The sequence below is a fragment of the Meles meles genome, chromosome 2 (genome assembly GCF_922984935.1).
Source record: "Meles meles chromosome 2, mMelMel3.1 paternal haplotype, whole genome shotgun sequence".
Taxonomy (NCBI): Eukaryota; Metazoa; Chordata; class Mammalia; order Carnivora; family Mustelidae; genus Meles; species Meles meles.
In genome coordinates, this window is record NC_060067.1 from 165,216,148 (window position 1) to 165,240,825 (window position 24,678).

The 24,678-nt window shown below is 42.5% G+C and overlaps 1 protein-coding gene across 3 annotated transcripts in view; it reads left to right on the forward strand.

The window, feature by feature from the left end:
* ENTPD4 (ectonucleoside triphosphate diphosphohydrolase 4) overlaps window positions 1-23,084 on the forward strand; it is a 36,030-nt gene extending 12,946 nt beyond the window's left edge. For 2 of the 3 annotated variants that reach the window (XM_045997039.1, XM_045997038.1), the window contains 9 exons: window positions 152-302; window positions 862-965; window positions 8,132-8,191; window positions 8,884-9,038; window positions 10,917-11,083; window positions 14,561-14,885; window positions 16,647-16,732; window positions 17,655-17,816; window positions 18,877-23,084. In XM_045997039.1, the coding sequence (XP_045852995.1) occupies window positions 152-302; window positions 862-965; window positions 8,132-8,191; window positions 8,884-9,038; window positions 10,917-11,083; window positions 14,561-14,885; window positions 16,647-16,732; window positions 17,655-17,816; window positions 18,877-19,105 (1,439 nt within the window). In that variant the 3' untranslated portion in view covers window positions 19,106-23,084. The remainder of the gene's footprint in view (window positions 1-151; window positions 303-861; window positions 966-8,131; window positions 8,192-8,883; window positions 9,039-10,916; window positions 11,084-14,560; window positions 14,886-16,646; window positions 16,733-17,654; window positions 17,817-18,876) is intronic. The other variant, XM_045997040.1, reaches the window with a different exon arrangement.
* The last annotated feature ends 1,594 nt before the right edge of the window (window positions 23,085-24,678 follow it).

Below are 24,678 nucleotides of genomic sequence, written 5' to 3' on the forward strand. Positions count from 1 at the left end.
AAGAGAGGCTGTGAAGGTTGTTGCTAGGGATAGGGAAAGACTAGGGGAGTGTGGTATAGAACCAGAATTTCTCTCAAATATGTCCCGTTGAAGAAACATAGCATATTAATTAACTATCTACTTATTAACAGAAGTACTTTTTTTTCTGTAGGCATTTCAGAATTTGCTACCTCTCCAGAGAAAGTCAGTGATTACATTTCTCCACTCTTGAACTTTGCTGCAGAGCATGTACCACGGGCAAAACACAAAGAGACGCCTCTCTACATTCTCTGCACTGCTGGAATGAGAATTCTTCCTGAAAGGTGATCCTCCACATGGAGCCAGGGCAGGCCAGGCCCTGAGGGTGGGGGAGAGAGTGGGGTGGGCCGTGGTGGTGGTGTATTCCCCACCTCCCCTCCTGTCCCTTTTCCTTCCCTTCCTCCTCATCCATTATCATCACCAAAAGGAAGACAGTAAAAATTCTTTGTTCAGATTTGGAATAGAGCCTGAACTATTCCCTTAGCCAGAGTGCACCAAAAATCTTCTCATGTATTTGATTGTAATTATAAATAGTGAACTATAAAGTAAACAGTAAACCGTAACCTATAAAGTGGTCATATAAAAAAACCCTGATTTTCTATGTTATTAATTTAAGGATTACAGTCGTAGTTTCATATCTGGGAATCACAGAATTCACACAACTCACGAGATTCCTTCCTAAAATAGTTTTAGTCAGTGAATTACTTTGGCTTTAAAATTTACTGTTTTTGTGCAGGACATACCAGAGCCATAGTTTTTGTTTTGTTGTGTTTTGTTTTCTCTTTTTAAAACAGAGAAATGTAGGCTCCATTTTGATGTGTCATTTTTGGGGTTGTCTTCCAGCCAGCAGAAAGCCATCCTGGAGGACCTCCTGACTGATATTCCTGTGCACTTTGACTTCTTGTTTTCTGACTCTCACGCAGAAGTGATTTCAGGGAAACAAGAAGGTTGGTATATTGGTCTTCAACTTGAAATTTGGGAAGTTATTCCTTTAAATCCTCCCCATTTTTTTTTTCCAGTGTACGCTTTATTAAATTACTTTTACTATCTTAAAATTTAGGAAATCATAGCTTGAAATATTATTTTTAAATAGGAAAGTTAGTTTGTTATATGAGTGGCCTTTATTCTCCAAACATTAAGCCATTAAAAAAATAACTTAGTTTGTCTTTACCACATTTAGGAGACATACATTGGATTCATTTGGATAGGAAAGATTTGTGTTCCTTGCCTAAGGTATACACCTTTTTGTAATTATGATAATTACTGCGTTATTGGCATCTTCTGTCAACTTATTTGCTACAAAGGGGAAATTCTTGACTTTGATACACTGAGGAAAATATTAGTTCTGCTTTCAAGTAAATGATTCTACTTGAGAATGAAGTGATAAATCAGTGGGATATTATTTGGGGACTAGTTTGCTAGAAATGAAGACCAAAAGCACCTATTTCAAAATCATCTATCATTTGGGCAAATACCTCCTCTGGGAAGGACATTGTAGAAAATACAAACTGGGTGAAATTCAAATACTGCCATTGAGCTGTTCACAGACAAGTGAGGTACACAGTTCGCTGCCACATGAGATAGAGTGTTAGGTGCCATAAGGAAGGTAAGCAAGAAGTACCGTGGGAGTTTGCAAAAGGGAGTTTTGCTTTGTTTTTTCCTTGCTAGGGACATCATAGAGCAAGTGACAGTTTAAACTGTGCCCCAGGGGATAACTAGCTATAAGCATGCTGGAGCCTGGTAAGGGTAGGGCTCTGAGAGAAGGATAGGAAGTACATTCCAAGCAGAAGAAATTATTTGAGTTAGCATAGGTTAGAAAAGCTGCACTGTGGACAGAGGAACAAAAATAGTTTGAGTGGCATATGGCCCATTTGAAAAGTGGTAGTAAGATGAAAAGTTGGACAGGTCTTGGTGATGTCCATGTTGTGGTAGCGTTAGTTGTCCCTTTTCCCCCTCCCTTTTGATTTATAAGTAATCAGACATCTATAACCCAGAGAAAGCAACTCTGCATAGGACACTCAAAAGATTCACCCATCTGAAAATGGGTGGCTTGAACCTCAGAGGAGGTCATGGAGCCAGGCAAGTGGCAGCAGGGGCAGCAGGGGACCAACACGATTTTTCTAGCAGAGGAGGCAGAGGGTGAAGGTGGTGAGTAAGGGGTTTACCCGACAGTGCGTGCCAGCTGATCTCTCTGAGCAGAGATCGCAGTGACTGAGAGGAGGGAAAGGAAAAGGGAAGAAGGCTCAGAGAACTGAAGGAATGTGTTTCCTGCTCTCTGCCCCAGGGTTCTGGCAAGAGGATCACCCATGGACCTCTGGATCCCCCACCCCCACTTAAGGATCCCCTACCAGGCTGTGGTAACCCCAAGTACTAAACACAGTTCCATGAACTCTGCAGTCATCCTTTTTTTTTTTTTTTTTTAAATTACCGACCTTGTTAGAGCCAAAATAAATTATTAGAATTGAAAGCCTTCCCTAATAAGAAAGGTGTCCATGACTTGAAATGCAGCAGAAAGAGCACTTTTTATCAAACACTGAAAAATGTTAATATGGTATCATAAAAAGAACATGGCAGTTTTCCAGTAATTGAGCCCAAAGACATGGAATATTTAAAATCTAACTGGTAAAGAATTTAAAATACTATTATAAAGAAATTCAGTGAGCTGATACACTGATCTCCAGAATAAAATTAATGAAAAGAAGGAGTACTTACCAAAGAGATTAAACTTCTAAAAAACCAAACATTCTGGAGCTGAGGAAGTCAATACATGAGATGAGGAATGCACTAGAATGCATTGGAAATAGAGCAGATGGAGGAAAGAATAATCAAGCTTGATGATAGGAATATAAAAATGGTTCCCGTAAAAAAGGAGCAAAAACTAAGATTCTTAAAAAGTGAAGAAACCCTGTGAAAACTATCAGACTCCTTTAGCAGAACCAACATAAGATTAGAGGTTATCCCAAAAGGAGAAGAGAGCATATTTAAAGAGGTAATAGAGAACTTCCCAAACCCAGGGAAGGAACTAGGTTCGTTCTGGTCTATGAAGCTAACAGACCACTTTATCTCAGTGCAAAAAGACCTTCTCTGAGACACATTACATTAAAACTGTCAAAAGTCAGTGATAAATTGTTTTGAAGTAAACTAGGAGGAAAAAAGATAGTAACCTACAAAAGAAGTTCCATCATTATCAGCATATTTCTCAGTGGAAGCTCTATAGGCCAGGAGAGAGTGGAATGACACTTTAAAGTATTGAAAAATACAAATTGCCAGCTGAGAATACTCTATCTGACAAAGTTATCCTTGGGATATAAAGGGGAAATGAAGGCTTTCCCAGACAAACAGAAGCTAAAGGAGTTCACCACCCCCAAACAACTTATAAGAAATGTTGAAAGGAGCTTTTCAAGCTGGAATGAAAAGAGGAAGGTACACAAAATCTGATTAAGGTGATAAATAGAGAAACTAACATTTTTAGAATAGTATATTAAACAAGTATAAAGGTTAAAGGAAAAAGAGCATTAAAAGTAAACATAGCTACTATAACTTGGTCACAACATCACAACATAAAAAGATAACTTGTGACATCAAAAACATAAAAGGGGAAGAGTAGAAGGGGATAGAAACTTTATAAGTGAACAATAAGTTGCTATCAGCAGAAAAACAACTTCTGCTTCTGAGATGTTTTATGTAAACCACAAAGCAAACATCAGAGCAGAGAGACACAAAACATTAAAAGAGGGGAACACTAAGCAAACCGGAAACCTTGGAGGACCACAAACTTACAAGAGTAAAAGAAGGAAGGGTAAAGAAGGAAGAAAACAAGGGAGAGACAAAATAACGAGAAGGCAAAACATAAAATGGCAGTAGTAAATCCTTACAGATCAGTAATCACTCTAAATGTAAACATCGAATTTACCAATCAAAAGTCACAGAATCGCTGGATAGATTTAAAAAAACAAGATCCAACTATATGCCACCTATAGGAGACTCGTTTCAGCTCTAAGACACAGATAGACTTCCAAGCAAATGGAAACCAAAAGAAGGCAGGTATAGCCATATATATATCAGACAAAATAGACTGGAAAGCTAAAAGGGTAATGAGATAAAGCAGGTCATGTTATGATGATAAACAGGCCAGTACATCAAGAAGAACATAAGTATATATGCTCCCAACACCGAAACATTGAGATATATTAAGCAAATACTAACAGGTCTTAAAGGAGAAATAGAGAACAATACAATATAGCTGGGAACTTCAGAATCCCGCTATCAGCAATGGATGAATCACCCAAACAGAAAATCAGCAAGGCAAAATATTGGAATTGAACCACATGTTAGCACAGATGGACTTAACAGATATATACAGGACATCCCATCCAATAGCAACAGAGTATACATCTTTTCAAGTGTACATGAAACTTTCTCCAGGTTAGATCATATGATGAGATACAGAGGAAGTCTTAGCAAGTTGAGGAAGGTTGAAGTCATGGCAGCCATCATTTCTGAACACAATGGTATGAAACTAGAAATCAACAAGAGGAAGGTGAGAAAATCTACAAATATGTGGAAATGAAACAGCATACTTCTAAACCAGTGGGTCAAAGAAGAATTCAAAAGGAAATAAATTATCTCAAAACAAATGAAAATGGAAATAGAACATAGCAAATATTGCAGAATGTAGCAAGAGCAGTTCTGAGGAGAAAATTTACAGCAATAGAAGCATACATTGAGAAATTGGATCTCAAATAAACAGTACATTACACCTCAAGTAACTAGAAGAACAAATGAAGCTCAAAGTTAGCAGAAGGAAGGAAATAATAAAGAGCAGAGTGGAAATAAAATAGTCATGTGATCATCTCAAAAAAGCATTATAGAACAAGCACTTGACAAAATATAACATCTTTTCATGATAAAAATTCTTAACAGTGGGTATAGAAGAAATAACAATAAAAACCACGTATAACAAACTCACAGCTAACATTAGACTCAATGGAGAGAAATTGAAAGCATTTCCTTTAAGATCCGGAATAAAACAAGGATACCTGCTCTCATCACTCCTGTTCAATATGGTACTGGAAGTCTTAGCTGGAGTAACTAGGCAAGACAAAAGACATCCAGATCAGAAAGGAAAAAGTAAAACTGTTATTATCTATTGATAATATGATCTTATTTATAGAAAATCCTAAAGAGTCCATCAAAAAGCTGTCAGTCATTGAATTAATCAGCAGTTTCAGTAAAGAGGCAAAATAGAAAACCAACATACAGAAATCAGTTACATTCCTTTACCCTAAGGATGAAGCATCTGAAAAAGAAAACTATCTCATTCACAATGGTATCAAGTTTTTGATAAGAATAAAATAAGAATAAACTTAAGCAAGAAAGTGGAAGATCTTTACAATAAAAACTGTAAGACTTGACTGTAAGAAATGGAAGAAGACAAATTGAAAGACAAGCCATGTTCCTGGACTGGAAGAATTAATTTTGTTAAAATTGCCATACTAGTCAAGGCCATCTACAGATTTTTTTTAAAGACTTTATTCATTTATTTGACACAGAGAGAGAGATCACAAGTAGGCAGAGAGAGAAGAGGAAACAGGCTCCCCGCTGAGCAGAGAGCCCGACTCGGGGCTTGATCCCAGGACACTGGGATCACGACCTGAGCCAAAGGCAGAGGCTTTAACCCACTGAGCCACCCAGGCACCCCGCCATCTACAGATTTAATGCAGACCCCATCAAAATACCAAAAGCACTTTTCACAGAAACAGAAGAAACAATCCTAAAATTTGTGTGGATCACAAAAGACCCGTAATAGCCAAAACAATCCTGAAAAAAAAAGAACAAAGTTGGAGGTATCATGTTTCAATTTCAAACCATTCTACAAAGCAATGTTAATAGAAACAATATGGTACTGGCATTAAAAAAAAAAAAAAAAGGGACACATCAATCAGTGGAACAGAATAGAGAACCCAGGATTAAATCCCAGCATATATGGCCAACTAATACCCAGTATGGAAGCCAGGAATACCCAGTGGGGGAAGGATAGTCTCTTCAACAATGGTTCTGGGAAAACTGAGGAAACACATGCTGAACAATGAAATTAGACCCTTGTCTCACACCACTTGCAAAACCTAATTCAAAAAGGATCAGAGTTAAACATGAAACCTGATATCATAAACTCTTAGAAGAAAACATAGGGAGGAAGCTCATCAGTATTAGTCATGGCAATGATTTTTTGGACATGACACCCAACAGCACAAATAACAAAAGCAAAAACCAACAAATAGGACTATATCAAACTCAAAAGCATCTACGCAGTAAAACAATTAACAAAATGAAAAAACAACCTACAGAATAGGAGAAAATTTTTGTAAGCCGTATATTGGCCAAAGGGTTAGTATCCAAAATATATAAAGATCTCATATGACTTATTAAGACACAATTTGATTAAAAACTAAACAGACACAGGGCGCCTGGGTGGCTCAGTCAGTTGAGCATCAGACTCTTGGTTTCAGCTCAGGTCGTGATCTCGGGATGTGAGATGGAGCCCCACATTGGGCTCTGTGCTCAGCAGGGAGTCTACTTGAGACTCTCCCTCTCCCTCTGCTCCTCCCCCCATGCTTGCTCACTCGCTCTCAAATAAATCTTTAAAACAAACAAACAAACAACAAAAAAAACCTAAATAGACATTTTCCAAAAAGGACAGCAAAATGGCCAATGACACATAAAAAGATGCTCAGCATCACTAATCATCAAGGAAATGCAAAGCAAAACCATAGTGAGATTTTATCTCATACCTGTTAGAATGGCTGTCATTGAGAAAACAAGGTAGAAGGTGCTTGCAAAAATGTGGTGAAAAGGCCTTATACGTTGTAAGTGGGAGTGTAAATTGGTCCAGGCACTACAGAGAACAATGTGGAGGCCCCTCAAAAAATTGGTTAGGTGTATCATACAATCCAGTAATTACATTTCCAGGTATGTACCCAAAGAAAATGAAAACGGGATTTCAACAGGATGTCTGCACTCTCATGTTTATCACAGTGTTAGTTACAAGAACCAAGACAGAGAAACAACCCAAGGGTCCATCAATGGATGAACAGTTTAAAAAAAGATGTGGTACATATACGCAATGTAATATTCAGCCATGAGAAAGGAGGATATCCTGCCATTGGTGACAAGACGGATAGACCTTGAGCACATGATCCTAAGTGAGCTAAGTCCAACGGAGAAAGACAGTACTGTTTGATGTCACTTACTTGTGGAATCTGAAAAAGTCAAACCTATGAAAAAAAACGGAATAAAATGGTGTTCACCAGGGAACGGGGGTTGATAAGATGGATGGTGTTTAAAGGTGCAAACTTGGAATGAGTAACAAGCCATAGAGTTCTAGTGGACAGTATAATGAGTATAGGCAGTAATACTGTATGTAACGTGGCAAGGGCAATCATACCACAGTGTATAGACCTATCAAAGTAATACAATGTACACCTTAAAGTTACACAGTGTTACATGTCTGATTTATTCAAGAAAAACAAAAAGATTTTATCCAAGAGGTTTTGGATTGTCAGGCTGTGGGGTTTGGCCTTTGTTCTGGAGGTCAGGCCAATAGCAGAGAATAGCATGGGTTGGAGTGGGGGAGGAGGACAGGGAGATTGACTTGGTCTCTGTAACAGCTTGAATCAAGGTGGAAATGAAGTGGGTAAAGACTGGATAGAGGAAAGGTAGCAGGGGAATGAGGCTCGGCAACTGCGTGAAAGCAAGGGATGAAGGAACTGGAAGAGTCAGAGTTAATTTGTTTTTTCAAGCTTGCGGTTGATAGGCTTAACTTCATGAAGTAAAAACTCCATTATTTCAAAAAAGTTCCAAATGAAAGCTGGCATTGAGGGAATTCTATTTTTACCAATGTGAATGATAAGAATTACACATTTTAAAGTTGAGAGTTCTTGGAAAGCCACTAGGAGAATACAAAATACATTATCAGGGATGCTTTATTTCAGACAATGTGTTCACAGGTTGTCAGGGAGTACATGAGTTGTTTGTGCTAACTGCATGGATAAGAGTTATAAAAAGTATCTTAGAACTTTATCCTTCTTATCTTCCCCCTGTGAAATGTCTGTAGGTGTGTATGCTTGGATTGGCATTAATTTTGTCCTTGGACGATTCGAGCATATTGAGGATGGTAAGTATCATGTTTCCAACCAACTTGTCTGACTGGAAATGAGGCTGTTCTGTCTAATCCCAAAGGATAAAAAGGGGGCTAAGTTTTGTTTTTTAAAGATTTTATTTGCTTGAGGGCGCCTGGGTGGCTCAGTGGGTTAAAGCCTCTGCCTTCGGCTCAGGTCATGATCTCAGGGTTCTGGGATCGAGTCCCGCATCGGGCTCTCTGCTCAGCGGGGAGCCTGCTTCCTCCTCTCTCTCTCTCTCTGCCTGCCTCTCTGCCTACGTGTGATCTCCCTCTCTGTCAAATAAATAAATAAATAATCTTAAAAAAAAAAAGATTTTACTTATTTGAGACAACATGAGTGGGGGACAGAGGGAGTGAGTGGAAGGAGCAGACTTCCTGCTGAGCAAGCAGCCTGATGTGGGACTCGATCCCAGGACCCTGGGATCACGACCTGAGCTCAAGGCAGACGTGCTTAACCAACTGAGCCACCCAGGCACCCCCAGGAGCCAAGTTTTGTGACACAGCTAAGTGGGTAAGAGTAGAGAGAGGAGCTGCTCTTTCCCACTATGAACTTGACTAAAGGTGGGAGGAGTAGGCTGAGTTTGCCCAGATGGGCTTAAGAGTACCATGGAAACAAGGGGACTTATGAGAAGATCCCCATTTTCCAGGTTGGTTCTGTTCCAACGGATATTTCTTGTTATCTGCAGATGAGGAGGCAGTTGTGGAGGTTAACATTCCTGGTAGTGAAAGCAAGGAAGCTATTCTCCGTAAAAGGACAGCCGGTATTCTGGACATGGGCGGCGTGTCGACTCAGATAGCGTACGAAGTTCCCAAAACTGTAAGCTTTGCCTCCTCACAGCAGGTTACTATCCGTACAAATTTTCTTCTGTTTGGTTTGGTTTTCCTTTAACATGTCTCCATCCATTTTTGTCTTGTTTTCTGAGTCTGAACACATCTTTACTATGCTTGCTGAGGCCCTACCTTCCCAACCCAGGAGAACGGAATCAGGAGAAAGCCACGCAAACCTCTGCTAAGCTGTTTGTGTTTGTTCATTGAAGTCAGCTGGTTTGTTTTCCGAACTGGGCGTTTTTGTTTGGTATAAATTTTAGTCACATGCTTGAATTTTAGTTTGTATTTTCTCTTCAGTCACTTCTTTTCTCAACAGATACTGTAAAACTTAATGTAATAGCATCATGTTTCTTAAGTTATAGTTGGGGAATGTTCTGGGGTTTTTTTCAAGGCTCAGACAGCTTTTGACTTTTCTAGAAATGATTGAGGTTTGTATGCACTGTTTGCACATTTCTGAACTTAGGGTTTCCACTGTTTTCTCTGGTGCCCCTCAGGGCCCGCAGTCACTGCCTATAGTTTCCCAGTAGGCCGGGCAGCCTTGTCTAGAGAGCACCAGGAAGGTTTCCGGATGTGTTCCTAAACTGCTACACATCTTTATGACTCTCTTTCCACTCAGCTATAAATTCCTACTAAAGCCTGGTTTCCTGCACTTCCCCCTAGCGTGGTGTAGTGGTTAAAAAAGCCTGGCCTCCATCGCCATGTGAGCCTCACTAGATGCGACCTTAAGCACATTGCTTAATTCTTGGGAGGCAGGTTCTTCATCTGTAGAGGTCCATGCAGGCAGCTCTCACACGGGGCTTTTATAAGGCTGAGATGAGATAGTGCATATAACATAGCTGATGTACTGCCAGCCGCCTAGCATTCGCTGTTACTGGTGTATTTATTAAGCTCTTTACAGAATTGCTTTGTAAATTCAAATACAACGATTTGTGTGTCCTGCTTCTCGTTCCAGCATGCCTCTAGAAACTATTATACCTTTTGTTAAAAGTCGTGTTTTCCCCCTCAAGACAAAGTAAAAAATACATAGAAAGCAAGTTTCAAAAAAATACTGAAAAATCAGGGTTAAAACTTTTCTATGGGTGTGTCATCCAAAAAAATCATTGTTAGCATTTTGATGTATTTCTTTTCATTCATTTTTCCGTATTTATAGTTTTTTTTTCAATTATGGTTGTTGTAATCTTACTGTTTATACAGTTTTGTGTCCCTCATTTAATAGTGCATAAGCATGTCCTTCCACATACTATTGATTACCATAATTAACTAAGCCCTCCTTGGAGTTGTAGATTTTTTTAATCTTTAAAAAAAAATTTTTTTAAAGATTTTATTATTTATTTGAGAAAGAGAGCAAGAGAGAGAGCGCAGGAGCAGGGGTGGAGGGGTGGAGGGACAGGGAGAAGCAGACCCCGCACTGAACAGAGAACCTGATGCAGGCTCGATCCCAAGATCCCAAAGTCATGATCTGAGCCAAAGATAGACACTTAACCAACTGAACCACCCAGGTGCCCCAGAGTTGTAGGTTTAGATGACACTTGGTTTTTTTCTCTCACAGAACACAGAGGTCATCTTTGTATGTAGAGACTTTTCAATGTTTAGAATTATTTCTAAAACATAGGCTTCCATAAGTGCATATACTACATCGGAGGGTATGAACTATGTCTCTAACTTCCCTTTCCAAAAAGCAACAGTATCACAGCCGTGCAGCACATCTGGAATTTCTCAAGTCAGAAGTGTCATATTGAATTCGGAAGGATGCTTGGAAGGATCCTTGGGAAATGCAGAAGCAGACATTTTTGCTGCTTTTAGATGGGAATCTTTTTAGATCCTTTTCCACAGGAGGTTATTGTTTTTATATTGCTTTAAATATTGAAGTCTTTTTTCCTTGCACCTGCAGGAAGAAGTAGCTAAGAACTTGTTAGCTGAATTTAACTTGGGCTGTGATGTTCACCAAACTGAGCATGTGTACCGAGTCTATGTGGCCACATTTCTTGGGTTTGGTGGCAATGCTGCTCGACAGAGGTACGAAGACCGAATATTTGCCAGCACCGTTCAAAAGAACAGGTAAAGCAGCTTCCACTTCCCAGCATTCGCTTTCAGACCTTGGTATCTCCTCAAGGAAAACATACCCAGGCAAAGCAGGGAGACCTCAAGCAATAGAAGTATATCAGCACTGTCAGCTTTTGACTCCCCTGGTAGCTGAGAAATGAAGGGACAGCAGATATCTTTGGCTCTGAACCCTTCCAGCCTCCAGAGGAAGAGCTCTCCCTCAGACCCACACCTCCGTAGATTAGAGATTTCACTGTTAATGTATTGAGGCAGTTTTTAGCCCCAGGTAGTGTATTTCACATTGCAGAACCCTTGGGAAACTCAGCACCTGGGCCTCTGTAGATGTCCCGGAGGCCTGCAGTGATGATCAAATTGTCATTGATGTTGGAAGGAGATTACCTGATGTTCTTGTGGTGTTCTGGAAAACCAGCCTGTGCAGTCATTTAGTGGATAAGACCATAGAGAAGTTATTCAAGAGAAAGAAGTGATCTACAAGTCTAAGTTAGTGATTTTAAACATTTTTAGCAGTGAAACTTTAAAAAAATGAGTTTATGAGGGGCCCAAAATGGTGACCAGCTGCTATGAGCATTTCCTTAAGTAGATGAGAGCAAATGGGGCTGGGACTTGGGCACTTACCTGCCGCACAGCGTAACACAGGCCTTTCAGGAGGGAGAGAACACCAGATTCCAGAGCCTAAGGCCTGTGGTCAGATGTATGAGAGCTTAGCACAACTCCATTTGAACTATTAGAAACACAAGTACCCTCGTCCCAGAAACACAGCTTTAGCAGCCTGTTCATGGAAGAGTACAAGCTGATCCTGTCCACAGACAACTTGAGAGAGTTTAAGGAAATGAATAAAGACATATGGAAGACACTGTAAGAGAAGTTTGCCCCCAGGAATCCCAAGGAGAAGCAGAAGGCCTGGGCTCAGTCCTTATCTCACCCATGCTTCTAAACGTGGAGTGTTACGTATTTACGTCATCATAAATTTACATCATCATAAATAAAACTGCCCTGATTTTTACTGAAAAAAAAAAAAAAAAAAAACCCCAAAAAACTGAGTTTATAAAAAATTCTGCTATAGAAAATATATAAAACAAATAAAAGCAACACTATTGTATTGTATTGTATTGTATTTATTTGTCAGAGAGAGAGTAAAGGCAGAGGGAGAGGGAGAAACAGGCTCCCCACCAAGCAAGAAAGCCTGAGGCAGGACTCAATCCCAGCATCCTGGGATCATGACCTGAGCTGAAGGCAGACACTTCACTGACTGAGCCACTCAGGTGTCCCTAAATCAGCACTTTAATTAGTTTAAATTTATAAGTTTAAGTATATAGCAATTATTTATTTGAAATTTGGGCATAAGAAAATCAAAGCTGTTTGGATGAATAAAAATACCTGAAATGTGGAGTTATATAAAATATCCTTTTAATTACTGTGTTTAGTTTTCCTTGTTTTGATGATTGGTTTTGAAGGGAAAAAAATCCCAATTTGTAGAGATTGGTAGTATATAGTTCCATGATCAGTTTAATCTTAACAAACCTGTGGAGGCCTGAACTTTAAGAAAGACCAGGACACAGCCACTCAGTACCACATTTTCCAGAAATTCACATATGTGAATAGGAAGAGCCGTAAAAACTTGTTCTTTTTCTGCTCCAGACAATAATTGAATGGTGTTAGTTAAGAGATTGGTAGTCCCACAGTTTCTTTTAAATGTAGTATATTATACACTACATTTTGGTATAATTATTTTTTATAATAGTCTTATATAGGAATACTTCTTTATGATGTTTCAGTTAGAACTTCAGAGAAACACCTGCAATGCTAATTTTTAGTAATTGGCTTTAATGTTAGACTTGTTCTAACATTAATGTAATGTGTAATTACATTATTATAATGTGTAATGTCATGTAATGACAGTTCAGTGGCCCTTCTTAATTTAGTTGTAGGGCAACTAAAAACAGTAGTGTTGAAGTACATTTGACTAGTCTCGGACTTATTTTTTTAAGATTTTATTTATGTATTTAGAGCAAGTGTGTGTGAGCAGGGGGAGGGACAGAGGGAGAGAGAATCTCAAGCAGACTCTGCACGGAGTGTGGAGGCTGATGAGGGGCTCGATCTTACAACCCCTTCAGCTCAGGTCATGAGCTGAAATCAGGAGTCGGACACTTAGCTGACTGAGCCATCTTGGACTTTTATAATGATTATAAACATTAGTCATCATTTTTTACATATGTGAAGAATTGAGCCTTGAAAGGTATAGTTATCTCTTCGCCATCAGTAGCAACTGAGTTTTTAAAATCAGACATTTTTAATTAATGGCAAAGACCTTAATTTATTACATTGAAGTGCATTTTGAGTTGCCTTGATCTTGGGAATAAATAACTTGTCATTCGAATGATGGATAGTAAAATTTAAACACCTTTTTAGGCCCACGTGATGTCACAGTATCAAACACTAAAGTAAGCCTGGTGGTTGTAAGCTCTTTCCGGTTCCTCAGTGTCTTAGCAGTGAGTACGTACAGGGGAGGACAGATCTTAGTGCAGGGAAATCGCATCGGGAAGTCAGTCCTAAGCGCAGTGTATTTCAGAGGACAGTTAAGATACCTTGTCCGTGGAATGTCTCAGAACCTTGAATTAACAATAGAAACTCTTATCTGTAGCAATTGGGATCAATAGTTGATTAATTTTTAAAAATCAGTTAAAATAGAATCCAAAATGGAATGTAACTGTAGGCACTTTGTTTTAGCTTAGGTATTCATGGGCCAGTCTTTTGTTCCGGACTGAGGTCTTTTCTTAGGCTGCCACCGTCATAGCTCTTTTTCTTAGGCTACCACCATCATAGCTCTGGCCTACCCTGCATCTGCTCATCTCAGTGTCATTTGGCTTCTTTAAAGACTACCAAGAGCTTAACAAACATTTGTGAAGCAACTTGATACCAGTTCTTCTAGATTTTCCCAATTTTTTTCAACTTTGCTAGTACTGAGTTTGACAGTAATTTTCAAGTAAGCACCTTGCCTCCAAGGCATGGAGCCTGGGGCCAATGACCTTTTTCCACAGTCACATTTCATCTCTATACACTGAAACCCATGGGCTCTAGTGGCAGAACAGGATTGGGAATGACACAGTTGGTAGGCATTCGGCTGCAGTGAACTTGAAACCAAGAGGAGCGTAGGCACCCAGACACTCAGGCTGAGAGCGCCAGGCCATGTTCCTGGGTACTGAAAGCACTGGTCATCTCACCAGGAAGCTGTTTCACTGGACCCTGGTACAGTGACTGCCCTACACGCATGTGCATGGATGGTGAATCTCTAAGAGGGGTTCAAGAACCTGTTTCCCTAACCTCATGACCCCAGAACCCATTTTCCTTCCCACAGAACACCTCGCTGAGCTCACAGTCCACAGAATGTCTTGAGAAACACTGACCTGAAGCTGCTTCTTCAAAAAAACAGTTTTCTGTCAGTCTCAAATCAAATTTCTCTTTGTCCTGTAGACTCCTGGGGAAACAGACCGGTCTGGCTCCTGATACTCCATACCTGGACCCCTGCTTACCCCTAGACATTAAAGATGAAATCCAGCAAAATGGACAGACCATGTACCTCCGGGGAACAGGAGACTTTGACCTATGTCGAGAGACCATCCAGCCTTTCATGAATAAAACGAATGAGACACAGACTTCCCTCAACGGTGTCTACCAGCCCCCGATTCACTTCCAAAACAGTGAATTCTATGGCTTTTCGGAGTTCTACTATTGCACTGAAGATGTGTTACGAATGGGGGGGGATTACAATGCTGCTACGTTTACTAAAGCTGCAAAGGTAACCTTCAAAGACATCCTCTTCCTCTACATGCTTTTGAGAGACTCATGTGGACAGTGGCAGCTTATGTCCCTCCTGCACTTTGAGAGGCCTGGGTCAAGAGAAGAGAAGGTGGAGGATGGAAGGATGTAGGGCAGCCTGCTGGGGACCCTGTTCCCTTGGTTGAGCAAGAGATGCAGTCCCAGTAGAAATGAGAAGTCCACTGACTTCTGCCCATCACTCCATGAGCCGCTCTGAGCATCAGTGGCTTCCAGGTGACAGACTTGTGTACTTCGGGGTGATAATGTAGCCATGATCTGGCCACACTCCCAGCAGCCTTCCTGTCACTTAGCTGCCAGGACCCCTGTTCTCTCGCTGGCTTCTCCCTTTCTGATGGTTGCTTAGGCTCTTTCAAGGGTTCCCCACCTTTATACCCCTTAACCCTAGGTGATTCTTGACAGCCACCTTTGGCCCTTGGACCTTCAGGCTCCTTGATGCTCTCATCCATGCTCATGAGTTGCTGCCACTGCCTCTCAAGAAGAGGCTCCAGGCCTGACCCCTGCCTACTAGATTTCATGACCCAAAACAGACCCACCATTTTCTCTCTGTTCCCTCATTCTGTGATGTTGTCTGGGTTAATGGCATCCCTGACCATTCAGTCCACCTCCCAAAACTCGAGTTCTAGGCTTCTCCCTGCCATTCATTCCAGCCTCGCCGCACACACCCCAGAATCAGTCAACAAGCACATTACTTCATGCATATCATCTCTCAAAACCTTTTCTACTTTGCGTCCTGCTCTCACTGCCCTAGTGAGGCCTGCGGCTGTCACCTGCAGGAACCTCCCAGTCGGTCTTCTTGCCTCTGGTCTCCCTCCATCGTTCATGCCTCATGCCGCTCCCAGAGAGTTCTGTCTAAGACACAAGGGCTGTCCCCTCACCTTTTTACAGTCTTTAGCAGCTTCCCTTCGTACCAGGATAAATTGCAGATGCTTTCGGATATCTTCTCCTCCCGGGGGCCTCCCCTCCCCACCCAGCACGCCCTTACTCTCATCACTGCGGACAGCTCTTAGTTTCCCTGGCATCTAAGCTACTTGCCCTCTTGTCTTCGTTCACGGTGTTTGCTCTGCCCTAAATGCCTGTCCTTGCCTCACCCCAGACTGAGTGTTGTTATGTGTCCCCTTTCGCACGTTTCACCATCTCTCAGAGCCTCCGTTTCTTCGTCCTTGAAATAGAGGTTGGAGTCCTAGCCATGCCAAGGAATGGCTTTAAGTATTGCGTTCAGAAAAGGCACTTAGTGCTTCGTAACTGTTAGCTATCAGTATTATTATAAATAACTTCAGGAAAAGATGGCACATCTTTCCCTTCTAAAGGCAGGCCTTTTGGAATCCTGTTGGTGTTCCCAGAGCCTTGCACTGTGGCGCCACAGAAACAGGTACCCATTCTGACTTAGCTAAAGTACCACTTTACCGTTCCAAAAGTTTGTGCCTGTCACAGGCAGTCACACGGGGAAATGTAAGCAGTTCTGAAGAGTTTGGTTATGGGCAGTGAAATTCTCTGTCACAGTAACTTCAGCAGCATTTTAAGACAGAACAAGCACTCTCCGCTAATCAGTATCTGCTGGAAGCTTGTACATCTAGTCTTCCCGTTACGTGTAGAAATTAAGCTTGTGTTGCCTGATTGGAAGTATCTGTTGGTTAGGAGTATGAATTTGGTAAACCCTTTTGAAAATGAAGAAACTGTTACACTTTTACCAATGATTTATTTGGGATGAAATTTCTTCCAGGATTATTGTGCAACAAAGTGGTCGATCTTGCGGGAACGCTTTGACCGCGGACTCTACGCTTCCCATGCTGACCTCCACAGGCTGAAGTAAGCAATGGGCGGCTGAGCCACGCGCTTTCCAGAAACCATGCTGCAGTGTTAGCCCCTGGCTTGCCACACCCTGGCCCCAACTTACTTTTGCGTCCTCATTGATCCCGGTTTCTCCTCATCTACCCTGGGCTCCTTTCAAACAGGACAGCGGATACTTGTGTCCAAATGTATCTGACAGTTTTTATTCAGTTTTACTATTCCTTCCACCTAGAATTCCACTGTTTAACCCCTGCTTTGTTGAAGTCCTGGCCAGACCTCAGAGTCAGGTCAGACACTGTCCTTGTCGAGTCTCCCTCTGCCCATTCAAGCAGACTTTATCCCTCTCTTGGTGTCCAGAGGACACAGTATGTCTCCCTAGTGGCATTTATCAGGTTCTGCCTTATTTCATAATCATTTGTTGCTTTTTAATATTCTGTCATCATAAGTCATTTAAGTGACGTGGGCTATCTTATTATTTGCTATTATATCTTATTATAACTTAGCCCAGCACTTTGCAATAGGTAAGCCTCTGATAAATATTTAGAATCCTACACTATCAGAGCTGAAAAGGACCCTTCTGCCTTCTGATTTTAGAATAAAGAACAGGTCCAAAGAAGTTGGAACTTGCTCAGTATTTATCAGAGAGTAAATGAGGGAATGCCTGAGGAGAAAAAAATCTGGCATGGCAAGGTGTGAAATCCTACTGAGACCAAGTTCCATGCACTAAGCGATTCTGGCAGGTGAATTGTTTCGGGTTGTGGGACAAAGGGTCCAAACCAAGTCCGTCAACTAGAAGTGCACACAGTTGGTTTGTCTGCTCAGAGCAGCGGCCTAGTGAGGCTTTTGCACCCACCGTGGTCGCGGGGGAAGGCCATCCCAGCGAACGGATCGTGTTGACAAGTAAGTGAATCCCACTTAGGTTTGTGCTTGGTGTTTCTAGGTATCAGTGCTTCAAGTCGGCCTGGATGTTCGAGGTGTTTCACAGGGGCTTTTCGTTTCCTGTCAACTATAAAAATTTAAAGACAGCCTTACAAGTTTATGACAAGGAGGTTCAGTGGACACTCGGAGCAATCCTTTACAGGACGCGTTTTTTACCATTAAGGTATGGCTGCAAATCTGGTAACAAGAGTCAAACAAAACAGGCTTTTCTGCATTATGTAGTGCATGGCAGCTGGGGTTGGCGGGTGTTTGGGGAGCATGCTGGCCGCGGGCAGGACGGCAGACCAGAGTTTGACTTTGGTCTTCCACACCCGAGCTTCCTTCCCACCCCGGCCATCCCATCGCATGCCGCACAGAAGTGTTTGGTTATGTCAAGCGTCTTTCCCCAACCCCTGCACAGAAGGGCTAATGCTGGGGCTCTTCCTCTTTATGGCTTCAGACTCCGCCTCAAAATATTGCTCCTAAGGTATGTAAATAAATAACAGGGTATAGAGGAAACCACCAAATTACAGAAGACATATCCGTGGTACAGTAATATGTGTTCTGGCTGCAGAGCTAATACTTTCCGTAATTCCCGTACAGTGACGTATGTCGATATTTTGAGGTGTTTGCAAACCACCACAGTGTGGTATAAGAGCTCTCCGAGCTTCCCCACGATCCAAGTCACAAGTACTGCAGACACTGCGTAGTTTGTGTCTGCGTTCATGGCCAGTGGAAATGCCAGTCAGAGACTGGCAAGTGAAGAAGGACGTTTTCCCGGTCCCGTTCACAGACCAGCTGCCTGTTGCCCGCTGACCCCAGGGCACTGAGAAATGAGAAATGTGCTTCCTGGGGGATCCCCCCCTTCTTCCAGTGAAGCATGTGCCGGCAGTCCGTTTTGCTGGGCTGTCTGCAGACATTGTGGGTGGTGGGTATTGCTGCTCACAGACGGGGGCCCTCATTCCACAGTGGCTCCTGTGTGTCAGGGAGACTGTCACCGTTCCTTTAAAATTCTGGGTTTTATTTCCCAAATGACAGTGACGGTAACTGCTGCAGACGTACAAATGCGCTGTCACGCGTTCTCTTGTCACTTCTTACAACCGCCCTCTATTAGGCCACGTTGGCCTACCTTTCAGAGGTGAGGAAAGTCCCAGAGACCCCATACCTGTTCCACCGCGTGGCTTGGCCTGGTCAGTCCTGGTCTCGCTTACGTGTGGTGTTTGCTTTTGTTTCCACACGGGCAGGGACATCCAGCAGGAGACCTTCCGGGCCAGTCACGCTCACTGGCGGGGCTTCTCCTTCGTCTACAATCACTACCTGTTCTCGGGCTGCTTCCTGGTGGTCGTGCTCTCCATCCTCCTGTACCTGCTGCGGCTGCGGCGCATTCACCGGCGGACGCCCCGCAGCGCCTCGACCGCTGCCCTCTGGCTGGAGGAAGGCCTCCCGTCCCAGAAGATTGCTGGCGCCCTGTGAAGGGGGTTCGAGAGCCCAGGAAGACTTTCTGAAGGAAAAGCCATTTTTGCCTCAGGGTTTCTCCCCTTTATTCTCACTTGGTTTTGTTTCTCCTTTGCCCTTTTGTTCCTTGAAACAGAAACAAAATCCATTTTTTGTAAGCTCCACTGTTTTGTCTACAGCTTTAAACTGAGGAGCAGGGAAAAGGGAAAATCACTTCATTCTTGCTGCACAGGATAGCAACCTAAGACTGTCTGTTTTTCTTTGAGGTGTGTTACATTTGAAACAGATGCACTTGGATAGTGAAGGGAATGGCAAAGCTGTTCTCCATCAGAGAAGGTAGTGCTGGTGACTGATGCTTTCTCCAAACCAGAACCCAACGGGCTGAATCATAGTCCTCTTTTTGTCTATCTCAAAAGCTCTGACCTACACAGGGTGATGCATTGTTTTTATTGTTCAGGTCTGTCCCTATATAGTTTCTTCATAGACTTAAAAAATCAAAACCATTTATATCCAAGATAGAAATATAGGCACCAGGAGGTACTATTTTTAAAACTGATAGTCCTGGAAGACGTGAAATAATGACTAGAGCAGTGTGTGTGTGTGTGTGTAAGAGAGAAAGAATGTGTATGAGAGAATATGTGTGAGTGAGAGTATGTGTGAACATGTGTGAGAAACTGTGTGAGATGTTTGTGTGAGAGAGAGAATGGGAGAGTATGTGAGAGAGAAAAATGATAAAGAGGATGAGAGAATGCAGTACTCTTTCAAAAACACACACTTTAGAATTTATTGTTTCAATTCTTTTTATGTAGAGAAATCCCCATTACCATGGTCTTTCCTGACACAGATAATGACTTTCTCAGTCCCACCTTTCAGACTAGAATAGTATGTCTTTGAGTGAGTTGGAAAATTCATCAAGTACAGTTTTGAGGTCATTAGAAGTGGAGCTAGTGTCTACTGACAGGCAGACACGTCACTGTTTCTTAGTGGTACACTTTTGCTGATTTAATCGCACTCCAGTTTCTTCCAACTCAAGTTGGTGTCCCCTCCTTTATGAAAAATGGTCTCAGAGATTTTATCTTGGAGACCCCATACTTAGCTTGACCGGTTGTCTTTATTACTGTCATGGTTGAGGCTATGGTTGTAGTTCCACTGTAAATCCAGACTAAGAGAAGGCTCTGGCTTTAATACAAGAAATAAACTCACATTTTGAGAAAACAGGTTCAACATCTTAAACAAAAACTGAAAGAGAGCAACTAGATTTGCTTACATGAGATCAGTTGTTTTTCACCTGTTTTCATTTAGTTTAGAGGCTTTGAGAATTCTCATACCTAGTTTTTTCAGACGAAGTTCTTTTTGTGAGTGTGTGTGTATGTATGTATGCTATTTCCTAATCCCAGAACAGTTAAATTGGCCTGGTTGGTAGCAAATGTGTATTTTGCGAACCAAGAGCTTCTTCTCCAGACATCATTTGTTAGAGAAAGGTTTCAGATCCTGAAGCCTTTATTTAACTTAAAAAAAATTGGACTTTTATCTTGTTTATTAACTATTTAAAATGGCATATATCATAAGTATATTGATGACTTGAAAAGATCACAAATACAGAAAAGAGAGCAAATTCTCTTACTGTGCTCTTCAAAATGAATATTCTAACAGTGAGAAAGTTATTGTTAGAATCTTTGTCTCACGAATACCCAGAAGGTCGGAGGAGCTCCGTGGTGGTACAGCCTCTTGTGTCAGAGAGGAGGGAGGTCAATGTCCCTGTGGGAGATCTGGCTTCCGAAACACTGGTCTGCAGCTCTTGACGTGCTTGGTCCCTGGTAAACACTGTTGTTCCTTATCAAGACCCAGCCTCAGACAGGCTGTGTTTTAGATACCCACAGAAGTAGAGTGAGCTGGCGTGCTTCCCCTTGACTCGTCGGATGGGGTTTGTTCTATGGGTGGCATCAGTGGTGAAGAGGAAGCGTGTTCACACTTGAGCTTTTCTACCACCAACCATTGGCGGTAGTAAGTAACCTGGAAATGAAACTCTTCAGACACTGGAGTATGTGATCTTGCCTTTAAAACAAGGCAAGGATTAGCCAGCCCAGGCCCAGATTTAAATGGACCTAAATTAAGACTTCCCACCGTAAGTTGCCACCTTTTAAATAAAGGGTGCCAATTTGGGCCCGGTCAGTACCATTCGGGGAGCAGAATCAAGACAAATGGGAGTTTTGCTTTATGCATGCTCTAAGGATCCCTCAGCAAGGACCTACCTCACTGTCTAAAAGAAATCCCCAAATCAGGGTTCTGAGGCCCAAACAGCCTTACGCTTTACATAGTGAAGTGCCCGTGTTTCCCTGCCAAAGAACTCCCTAGAGCCAGGACTTGGCAAATTTATTGGCCACAGGGAGAATTTAGAAGAGCCTTGAGCTGCGAATGGTTTTTCAGTTTTGAAAGGTCTGTTAAAGGAAAAAAAGGGGGGGGGGCTAGAATAATGCAACAGAGACTGTATGTGACCCGTAGAGCCTAAATATCTACTAAATGTCCCTTTATGGACAGATGTCCCTTTAAAATGTTCACTGACCCCTGCACGAACAACCCCATTCAAGAAAGGATATGCATTGGCATTCTCTCTTAATTCAGGAAGCTAGTTGCCATTTGTGGACATGGAAAGACGGGCAAGGGAAGGGACCAAACTTCAACCTTAAAATATTTGAGTATGCACCAGAATTCCACTTCTTCATCTTTCCCTCTAGATTATTTTCAAGATCCGTTTTCTCATAAGCCAGCAAACAGGCCCTTCCCCACAGACTGAAAAAGTGCTGTTCTGGCGGGCCCACCGCATGGTGCTGAGAAGCCTGCGGTCTCAGGAAGATTGCATAGGGGTCTTTCTGATACCAGGGAGGGCCAGGCTCCGAGGCAGGCCCGGGAGGAGCTTAATTCAGGAGAGTAATTCATATCAGTTAAGGGCTGGCCAAGAAGGCAGGGAACTCGGAATACTTGGAATAGGAAGCAAAAGAAGTTGAACCGGTAGAAACTTGCTAAGAGCCTTGTGGAAGAAAAATGCTCTGTGTTGAGCTTTGCTGGAAGCACTATGGGAAATGCTGTTGTCCCCTCCTCATACCGTGCAGTGCTTCTTTCTAAACCTTCCGAGGATGCTAGCAAAGATTTTATAGTCCATTGAAGGGCATCACAGCAAAAGTACAAGCATACCCACTTGTACCAGTGCTTTTTGCATACTTTCACCCTAAACTGCTGGCCATAGGCCTGGGGGTAAGCTGGAGAGGCTGCAGGCTGCTAGGTCTGGGCTCCCACAAGGCTGGGAAGGCCGCTTGTTCACCACCCATTGTCCACACCTGCGTGCCCAGGTAGACAAGCTCTAGACTGACAGGTATTTACATTTTAAATATCAGGCCTGCATAGTTTTCCTTAGAAGAAGCATGCATCACTTAGCAAGAAACTCGGAAAGGCAAATGTGTTTTCTGAGTTTTAAAAAAAAATCAGCTTTAGGATTTTGTGTGGTTATGTGCAATGCAGCAAAACTACCTACACGTAAATTATTTCGTTATTTATTTCTACTTCAGTGTTTCAATTTGTATGATACTGATTTTCCTGGTCAGTAATGAATGATGTGACCAACCCAGGAGGATTCTTTGTTCGGTTACTGAGATGATACTTTACAGTTAGGAATTACAAACACCGAGGGAGAACTTTTAAATGTTTTTTTTGTTGTTGTTTGTTTTTTAATTTAAGTGATGTTTTCTGTTCAAGGTAAGAATAATCATCTTTGGGGTGTTGTGGTGTCGTATCATTTTCCGTGTTCGGCCACCTCACGTTGCCACACTTAACACACAGATGGGTGTTGAGAGCCAATGAGATGAAAGCTCAGCCACTGGCCCATAGGCTCTTGGTTTCTTATGACTGACATGGATTTTTCTCCAACGTTCGAATCTTGTTATCTGTTAGAAAGCTTAGTTGAACTTGAATCTGAATTCAGTAAAATAAATCGTCTGAGTCTAACTGAACACCTCGCATTTGCCATATTTATGTGCATGTAACAAAGCCCTGCTGTCTGGGTTCTGGAGGGAGGGTTCTGTGCGTCCTGCAGCCCCAAAGCCGAGTGGTTCCCAAGGAGAAGCATTTCCCGCCGTGTCATTTCCACCCAGGTGTCAACAATAGAGGCCATTCTGAGGCAACTCTTGACAGGGTTACCATTTTAAGATACCGAGAACTATGAACATAGCCCCCACAACTGGAATTAGCCAACTTTTTATGCATGTTTTCTCACGAATAGTAATTACAATGCTAACTTGATATGACATGATTCTGCAGTTAGATCTAGGCTTAAAGTCATCAGCTCATTTCCAGAGAAATGTGAATCTCACTATCATTCCTAGTAACTGTTGGAAACTACAGCTTTTATCCAGCAACTTGAGAATATATAAAATAGAGGTTTCCCTGGGACGGGGCGAGGTGGGCCTGAGACATAAGCCAAAAAACGGATGACAGACACAGATGCAGAAGGAAGGCACCTGCTGTTGCAACAAACAGAAGAGCCTTGGAGAGACGTCTGGGATGGCCTGAGGGACTCACAGAGTGAAACGGGAGTGCGGGGGAGCCCAGAGGTCCTGGGCTTGGAGGGCAGGAGGAATGAGATGACAATGCTGAGAGAGAAGTTACTTCAGTGATTTCTGAGGTAATGTGGTGAATGCAGGTCTTTGGGCCTGAGGGTAAACACACGAAATACTTAAGTCACCTGAACATGTCTAAATTTTCCTCCACTTGATTGAAGAGAAGTAAGTACATTTCCGACGGTTGCCCATGTTACTTGGGCCGAAAGGCAGTGGCTTGGGATTTTTGTTCCTTATCTGTTTTGCATTTGTGCCACGAGTCTGGAATGCACTGGCGGCTCTTTTTTTTTTTTTCAAGATCCTGAAATGCTAATGGTTTGCACAGGTTTTGGCGCTCACACTGGTCTGGAAGCAGAGACACAAACGTCATCTCTATCAGAGTCAGGCTGTCTTCTCGCAGAAGGGTCACCAGAGGACAAAGGAGTGTCCTTTTCTCCCAGAGGCCTGCATGGCAGATTGGGCTGTTTGCCTGGAGCACCAGTGCCTGCATGAAACCAAATACCTTGAGGTGTCCCCCCGGCCCCTCCTTGTCTGGGAGCCCTATGGCTCCCGTAACAAAAGGAGAGTTGACCTGTCAAGGCATTTTCCTTTGTTCTTAACAAGCCCTTCTTTCCTCCGGCCCGGTGCAGGGTTGCCTCTCTCTCTGAATGTGTCCATTAAGTGGGACTAAGCCATGCCACAGCCCAGACGGGGGCCGCTCCGGCCTCCTACCTTTGCCCTTCGAGCTTGATCCTGGTTGGCAGGTGAATTACCTCTGGGCTCCAGACGTCACGGCCACTTGACCGTTTCTGTCAACAGCCTGATGCGTGTGAGAGACCCAAAAAAGCAGCCTAAACAAGAACACCCAGCCTTCAGAGGGATCTCTGCCCTGAGAAAAATACCGAAGTCTCCTCACAGAGCATAATGGTGATGGCCACAAAAGACGGGCATCTTGTCTAAATACATATAAACAACTAAATGGAGGGGAAAAGGGGCTTTTTT